Raw genomic sequence first — 8954 nt, 5'->3', positions numbered from 1 at the left:
AAAAAAGAATAGGTTTGAGGCATGGAACACCAGTGATCGAAGACCAGATGAGTTGTGGGATGCTATGAAAGATATCATCCATAAAGAAAGAAAAAGATTATGACAAAAATGGAGGAGAAAGAAAAAAAATAAAAAAAGATGTCAGAAGAGACTCTAAAGATTGCATTGGAACATCAAGAAGCCAAATCTAAAGAAAGATATGTCTAAGTGAAAGAGCTGAACAGATGATTTCAGAGAGCAGTTTGGGAGGACAAAGCAAAGTATTATAATGGAATGTGCTGAGAGCTGGAATTGGAGAATAAAAAGGGAAGAACTCGTTCTGCATTTCTTAAGCTGAAGGAGCTGAAAAAACAAATTTTAGCCTTGTGTCACAATATTCAAAGATGCTGTGGGCAATATGTTGAATGACCAAGAAAACATCAAAAGAAGATGAAGGAAACACACAGAAATCACTGTACCAGAAAGAATTGATTGCTACTGAAAATTCCAGGAAGTACCTACAAAGAAGAACAAAACTAGGCTTTGGTCTCTCAGTAAAAACCATACAGTCAAGAAGAAAATGGTATAACATAAAACTTGGAAAGAAAGGAATTGCCCACCAAGAATTATATATCCAATAAAACTGTTCTTCAAATGTGGTGCAGTTAGGAAATTGACAAAGGTAAATGTAACAAAGCTTCATCTCACAAATTTTGGGCATGCTGCTAAGAGAAGCACTTCTTTGAAGAGGGTCATGCTTTGAAAGGTGGAGGGTTAGCAAAAGAGGAAGACCTTTGATGAGATGGGTTGACACAGTGACTGTAGCAGTGGGCTGTCTTGCTCAGGAACCAGATAGCTTGCATAGCTATTTGGGGCACTATTGTGCTTCTAGGCCCCAATCTCCAAATTCCTTTAATCTGAGGTCAGAGATTGGAGGACAGAGGTGTGGTTTGTTGTGCTCTATATTCTTGTTATTATGTGCTGTAGATTCACTTGTGACTCATACTGACCGTATATACAACAGCTCTCAACCCTGCTTTATCCTGTGTCAACCTTATTGTCTCTGACACACCTATTCTCATTACATTACTGCCTTCACTGAGTCATTCCATCTTGTTGAGGGTCTTCTTCTTCTGCACTGTCCCTTCACCCTCCCAAACATGAGGCCCTTCTCCAAGGACCGGTCCCTCCTTGCAACATGCCCAAAGTATGTCAGACGGTGCTTCAGAATCATTGCCGCCAAGGAGCAGCCTGGTTCCACCCTCTCCAACACGAACTTGTTTGTTCTCCTAGCAGTCCATGATATATACAATACTCTTCTCCAGCACTACAACTCAAAGGCATCAGTTCTCCTTCTGTCATCCCTAGTCATTGTCCACCTTTCTGATGGGTAGCAAGTAATTGCAAGGTATTAAATGGATCAGGTGCACCTTAGTTTCCAGACTGACATCATTGCTCTTCAGTACTCTGGTGAGGTCCCTGAACAGCAGATTTTTCCAATGCAATTTGTCTTATTTTCCTGGTTGCTAGTACCAAGAGTGTTGATTGTGGAACCAAGCAAAATGAAGCTGTTAACAATTCCTTCACCATCTATCATGATGCTGCCAATCAGCTCAGTGATGAGAATCTTTGTTTTCTTGATGTTGAGCTTCAGTCTATATTTAAGGCCATAATTCTTGACCTTCTGCAGCAAATGCCTCAGGTCCTCCTCAAGAAGGGTCAATAGTTGGAAAATGTGGATTTGGCAACAGAAGTGAAGTTTGAGATAGAATGATAGAATTCTGTAAAATCTTGTTAATTGCAAATACCTTTTATAAGAAACGTGGTGCTGGAGAAGAGTATTGAGAGTACCATGGACTGCTAGGAAAACAAACAGATTCATCCTGGAAAGGGTTAAACCAGGTGGCTCCTTGAAGGCAAGGATTCTGAGGCAACGTCTAACATACTTTGGACATGTTGTAAGGAGAGACTGGTCCTTGGAGAAGGACATCATGCTTAGGACGATGGAGGGACAGCACAGGAGGGGAAGGCCTTCTATGAGGTGGATTGATTCAGTGACTTGGGTAATCGGGATGGGAGTGTCAGAGACAGTGCAATTGGCACAGGGCAGAGCAGAGTTTAGGGCTGTTGTACATAGGGTCGCTATGAGTCGCAAGCTACTCCACGGCACATAACAACAATAACAACAAACACAGACTACTCACATGGATTAGTTTGCATAGGAATCAGATCTATTACGTTTGTGGAAAGAATCGCTGCAGAACTTCAGCATCAGCTGTGAAAACTAGGCCAGGTGATGATTTTGGAACAGACCACCAATTACTCATATGTACGTTTAAGATAAAGAAGATTAAATCAAATCCACAGGAACCAAAATTTGACCTTGAGTTTATCCCACCTGAATGTGAAAATCATCTCAGGAACAAGTTTGAGGCCTTGAACACTAGTGAGAGAAGACAAGATGAGCTGTGTAAGGATATCAAGAATATCATCTAGGAAGAATGCAAGAGGCATTATAAAGACAGAGGAGGAAGATAAGACCAAAATGGATGTCAGAAGAAACTCTGAGCATAGCACTAGAATGCCGAGAAGCCAAAGCAAAGGGAAGAACTTAAGAAGGAGCTGAACAGAAGATTTCAAAGGGCAATGCAGAGGACAAAGCCATGTATTATAATGAAATGTGCGAAGAGCTGCAATCAGAAAATCAAAAGGGCTGAACTCAATTGACGTTTCTTAAACTGAAGGAACTGAAGAACAAATTCAGGCTTTGAGCTGCAATACTAAAGGATGATCTGGGCAGAATATTAAATGATCCAGGAAGCATTAAAAGAAGATGGAAGGAGTATCCAAAGTCACTGTACCAAAAAGAATTGGCTGAAACAGAATTTAATGAATAATGTATGATTCAAGACCCTATGGTGATGAAGGAGGAAGTTCAAACTGCTCTGAATAAATTAGCAAAATACAAGGCCTCAGGAATTGATGGAAAATCCATTGACACATATCAACAAATAGATGCTGCCCTAGATGCGTTCACCAGGTTGTGCCAAGAAATCTGGAGGATAACCACCTGGATAACTGGAAGAGAATTATATTTCTTCCCTTTCCAAAACAAAGTGACCCAACAGAGTATGGAAGTTATTGAACAATTTCATTAATATCATATGCAAGCAAGAGCCTGCTGAAAAATTGTCCGAAAATGACTGGAACAGCACATCAATAGAGAACTGCCAGATGTGCGGGCAGGGTTTAGAAGAGGCTGTGAAACTTTATATTATTATATCTAATGTTAGATGAATTTTGATTGAAAGCATATAGTCCAAGAGGACTATCTATTTGTGTTCTGCTCTATAGCCTTCATTAAATTAATATGTATTCTCTTGCAGCCTCCATAGATTCCTGAACTTTCTGGTTTGTTAACTAGTCTTTCATGTTTGGTGTTCTTATTTCATATGTTTTTATTTTGATGTTTTATTTTTTGTTTAGTCCTGTCTTCATCTTATTCTTGAGATTTTAACAAATTAACTTTTTTTTTTCCTAAAATGCAATTTTAAACTTTGTACATGACAGTTTTTTTAAAGCTCTAAATTAGCATTTTATATTTTGTTGATTAAATTTTCACTAAAGGTTATGGATAATTGGTACAATTTTTTTATGATGTTGGTAATATATAGATATTTTCCAGAAATCTACTGTGACAAAAGATAATATTTCAGATAAGATAAATTTTTAGGTGAAAGATGGACATTATCTTTGTATAATTATCTTTGGAAGTTTGTATATAAAAGTGTGAAAAGGAAAAAATGAGAGTTTAGTGCTAGAAAGGGTTTTTTTAAAATTTTTTTATTTTATTTTTATTTTATGTGTGTGTGTGTGTACCATCAAATCAGATCTGACTGGTACAGGAGGAGACTGTTCCTCCTTCTCCAGCAAAGCATCTGGTGGATTTGAACCGTGCACCTCTGGGATTGCAGCACACGCTCCTGCCCCTAGGCCACCAGAGCTCGCCAGCTAGAAAGGTTTTTTAATTCATTAGCTCAATGTTGAGTTCAGGGAAGTGTGGAATAAAATGCCTCATCAAGTATTATTATTTAGTGGAAAATATCATTTAGTGGAAAGTTGTGTACAAAGGAAATATAATTGAGAGTTAGAGATGAAATAAGAAAACCAAAACAACTCAAAACCTTAAAAAAATTAGTGGGAAAAAAGAAAGTGGTTAATAACATCCAATACCACAAAATTCCATAATGGTGAGAACTCTTTGCAATAATAGTTCATTAGTAACTTTTAAATCATAATTTAATTAATCCTATGGAAGAAATATACTGAAATCCCAAAGCCACAGGGTTCAAATCCCCGAGCTTCTCTGCAAGAGAATAATGGGCAGTCTTCTCTCGTGTAATTTACTGCCTCTGAAAACCTGCTGAATGGTCAGCTATGAGTCGGTTTTGACTCAACAGCACACAACAACATGGAAAAGATGGGCATTATTTTTATGTAGGGCCAAGCAAGAATCATGTCAATAACAAATATATTTATTGCCAAAGTAAGGAATGTGATCATAGCTTGAAAAGGACAGAAAGATCATGAAGGTACTTATTTTTTGTAATTAGATAGGATACATGGAACAGGAGGAAATGTAAAGTTTCCTCTACAAAGAGTTAATTAATATTGATAATATAGCACCTTAAGTATGAAATAATATTGAAATTAATTATCTTTAGAAAGGAGGGTCACTTAAAGTTTGAAGTGATGATTAATTAAAAGACAGGATGTTTAAAGAGTAATAAGATGATCTTAAACCAAATATATTTATACAGATCCATTGTAATTTTTTTTCTTGCATTTGGTCTTATGTGACTGTGGCATTACTTTTACAGAAAAATTTCTATTAACTGTTTATTATATTTTTGCTGGTTTACTTACAAAATTTGTATACATTGTTTTTCACACCAGATCTTTCCCCTTTCCTTATTTTATGTGAACTTTATCTGCTCAACTTGTATTAATTAATCTCTTCTCATTCTTCCAAGTGATACATACCTATTTCTTGTCTCTTTTTTATTCTTTGAATTCAGATTTTAACATATTTATATTCTTTTGCTTATTTTAGAAGAGATGACTGAATTTAAAAATAACATAAAAGTTGAACTTGAAGAACTGAGAAAAGTGTTGGTAAGTGTATGCTTGTTCTTATTAAATATTTTTCAAAATAATATTGAATCCATTAATTTAGACTCTTATACTGCATATTTATGTGAAAGTTTCAGATAAAATAGAAAAAAATTGGTTTTAATAAGGCTATGTTTTGTGCCATCAAGATTGGCTTTTTCAAAAGATAATTTAGATTACAATATAAAGAGCAGTATATAAAAGTAAAACAAAAAAATAAAGGTAAAACAGTTAACAGACAATTTTGATTGTGAGGACATAGATTATTGAAGTTTAGGTTTGAGAGTAGAGGTAGTATAGTAAGAAAAATAGAGTGGTTTTGTACAGTTTAAATATTTGGGGTTGATACAGCATAGCATTACCATTTTTTGAAAAGATTGGATTCATTGAATTAGCTACATTTATGAAGAACTGGTTGGACATTTATAGTAGGTTTGTTTCTGGTCTCTCTTCTGATATGCTATGTCTATTTGTTTACTACTGTTTAGTGGTTTGAATACTATAAAGCTTTATGTTGTTGTTGTGGTTGTTATGTGCTGTTGAGTTGCTTGCAGCTCATAGAAATCCTGTATACAATAGCTCTGAAGCCTTCCCTGTCCTGAGGCAGTCTCACTGACTCTGACATACCTACCCCCATTGCCCTAGTCACTGTATCAATCCATCTCATCCAGGATCCTCTTCTCCTGTGATGTCTCTCCACTCTTCTTTCTGAGCGTGATTTCCTCCTCCAAGGATTGGTCCCTCCTGCCTCATGCCCAAAGTATGTGAGACAGAGCTTCAAAATCCTAGCCTCCAAGGAGAAACTTGGTTTTGCCTTCTCTAAGACAGACCTATTTGTTTTCTTCGTGGTCTGTAGTTTTTTCAAGACTCTTCTCCAGTACCACAACTCAAAGGCATAATCTTTTTCTATCATCCTTAGGCGTTATCCAGCTCTCTGATGCATTGTGAGTAACTGCAAAGACCATGGCCTAGATCAGGCTCATCTTAGTCTCTAGACTGACATTGTTGCTTGTCATTACTCTGGAAAGGTCCCTGGCAGCAGATTTACCTAATACAATTAATCTATTGATTTCCTGAGTGCTGGTGCCAAGAGTTTTGATAGTAGAGCCAAGCAAGCTGTAACTGTTAACAACCTTAATCTTTTCTCCATCAATCATGGTGCTACCAGTTGGCTCAGTGGTGAGAATATTTGTCTTCTTGATGTTGAGCTTCAATCCATACTGAAGACTACAGTCCTTGACCTTCTGCAGTAAGTGCTTCAGATTTTCCTCAGTTTCAGCAAGCAAGGTTGTGTTGTCTGCATAATGTAGGTCGTTAATGAGTCTTCCTCCAATTCTTATACCACATTTCTCCTCATAAAGCCCAGCGCTGCAAATGATCTGTTCTGAAAATAGATTGAAATGGTATGGAGGCAAGATGCAGCCCTGTCACACTCCCTTCCTGATTTTGAACCATGCAGTTGTTTCCCTGCTCTGTTCTGAGGACCTGCTTTCTGGTCCAAGTACAGGTTTTGTGTAAGGACAATCAAGTTTTGGGATTCCCATTTTCCTCAAGGTTAACCCCAGTTTGTTGTGATCAACACAGTCAGGTTGTTCTGCCCACGAAATACCCCTCAAAGAAATCCAAAAACACGTCTGAAATTTCAAGAGCGTTTATTATATTATTTTCCATGCGTGGAGACTTTTCTCCTTCTTCAGGAAGGTGGTGAAGGAAGAAAAGCCCCGAGTTTCCCCTCCCACTTGCTTTTATAGCTCTTTTGAGTGCCCCTGTTAGGGCAGGGGGACTGCGATTTTGGTTGGTGGGTTGACTTTTGATGGACTGGCTACTTTGCCCGCCTTTACTTCTTTTGTGTCACGTTGTTGTTGTTGTTACGTGCCATCGAGTCGCAGGCGACTCATAGCGACCCTATGAAGGAGAGTCCTTGATGCTTGGGTGCCTTTCATCCTCTCTCCAAGTTCATAGGGTTTCCGGAGGCAAGCTATTATGGAAGTGGACGCCACTCCTCCTCCCACGCTTGTTCAATCAGGGAGCTCCACCCCACTCTCTGTCTGCGTTGTAGCCAACCATTAACACATTTTACACATCCATATCACCGTGTTTAGCCTCACAGCAACCACAAGTGACCGCGGGACGGCAACTTGTACACCAGGTGCACTTAGTTTACTCATATTCTACTGACATTGACTGATGAGTTTGGCTAAATGCTGTCATATTGCTATGTTCTTTTTGGCGATGTTGCTGATTTCTTTGCTCAGTCTGCTTTTAGGTCCTAAATTCATTTTAAGATTTTTCTTATTTTCTTTGTTGCTGCTGTTGTAATGTTTACTGAGTCATGGTTTTCCTTTTTGTCATTTTAATAAAAGTGGTTTACTAACTTTTTTGGGGATTATCTAGTTTATTAAGGAACAGTTCACTTTATAATGAAATCACCTGGACTTTCTCGCTATTAAAAATTCTGTAACTACACTTCTTATTCTCCCTTTTTGTTTTGTAGATATCATTACTTGGAGACCCGTTTTCCTATTTTTAGGTCTTGTATGCCATCCTTCTTGGAAGTCCCCAGCAAACTGGTTTTTCATTCAACGATAAATACATAGATTGAGTGGAAGCCTTTTATAACCCTACATATTTAACAGACTGTGCCCAACCCTTCTTGTGTTTACTCAGTGCAGTCAAGTTGGCTCCAGCTACAGCAATCCTCCACTTGGATTTCAAGTGGTAAAGCTTAAAAGGAGGAGATTATCCATCTTTCCCCTGTGGAGCCACTGGGAAAGTACAATATAGACACAGAGTCTTTTGCTAGCAGCAAAACACACTATAGATTATGCCCCAAGAATCTATACCTTTTCCTACTTTACTTTCGTCTTTTCTCCCCACCTTCTAAGCTTTATCCCTAAATGGTGTTCTTCTGATCTTAAATTTTGCTCTAAGTATACTTTCAGGTGTTGTTATTATTCATCCTAGAGGCCCATCAGTGTCACGTAGACACTAGTTAATTCCTTACTTTTCAAGGACAGACCAGGCTTTAACCAGGGCACTCATGTTTGCCCTAAGCCAAGAATTTTTATGGCCCACTTCTGCCTCTAGCGTTAATGGGGGTTAATAAAAAATGGGGTTTCTGCTCTCCCTTCATTCCCCCCTGAAGTTATACTGGGCCGAATCATAGGCCCATGTGAGTGGTTTTTGGGCAATGGGAGGAGTAGACTAAACCTTTTTGATACCAGCATTAGGGTAGTTAGCAAAAGAGGCTAAACCTTTTAAGACGAATTAAAATTTTTAGGTTGAGTAATTCTTGCAGATCTGTTTTAATTGTTCTGTTGCCACAGTGCTTGTTAAAGCTAATTTTGATTAATTTCCTTTGTCAGTATGTTCCCCCCCCCCCATTTCCTACTGCTTCTTCTTGAGAGAGATTTCACCCTGATACATAGGGGAAAAAGGGATCGACAAATTCTCTTAGCTACTTCCTGCTGAAAAGGGACTCCGTAGGTTTCAGGGTGAAAATCTTCTCTTACTATTCTAGAGGGCCCCTTTGGCAAAAGGAAACACGAATACTTTTGCTGACATTGATTTTGGAATCTAGACGCACTGTTATTGTTTTTAGGGATACAGGTTCATATACTTGTAGATGCGTCATGGAACTGTTGCAGCCTTGTTGTTTTTATGTGCCGTCGAGTCGCTTGCAACTTATAGCGACCCTGTGTACTACAGCCCTAAACTCTGCCTCTGTCCTGTGCCAATCGCACTGTCTCTGACACTCCCATCCCGATTATCCCAGTCACTGAATCAATCCACCTCATAGAGGG

General features: G+C 38.4%; 1 protein-coding gene across 1 annotated transcript in view; it reads left to right on the top strand.

Moving 5' to 3' along the window:
- SYCP1 (synaptonemal complex protein 1) overlaps positions 1–8954 on the top strand; it is a 241559-nt gene that overhangs the window by 82219 nt on the left and 150386 nt on the right. The window contains exon 15 of the mRNA XM_006895723.1: positions 5093–5154. Within this exon, the coding sequence (XP_006895785.1) occupies positions 5093–5154 (62 nt within the window). The remainder of the gene's footprint in view (positions 1–5092; positions 5155–8954) is intronic.

The sequence above is a fragment of the Elephantulus edwardii genome, unplaced genomic scaffold, assembly GCF_000299155.1.
Source record: "Elephantulus edwardii isolate Elephantulus edwardi_28Jun2011 unplaced genomic scaffold, EleEdw1.0 scaffold00174, whole genome shotgun sequence".
In the NCBI taxonomy this organism is placed as follows: domain Eukaryota; kingdom Metazoa; phylum Chordata; class Mammalia; order Macroscelidea; family Macroscelididae; genus Elephantulus; species Elephantulus edwardii.
The sequence above is the reverse complement of the archived record's forward strand: the minus strand, read 5'-3'. Positions and strand labels throughout refer to the sequence as shown.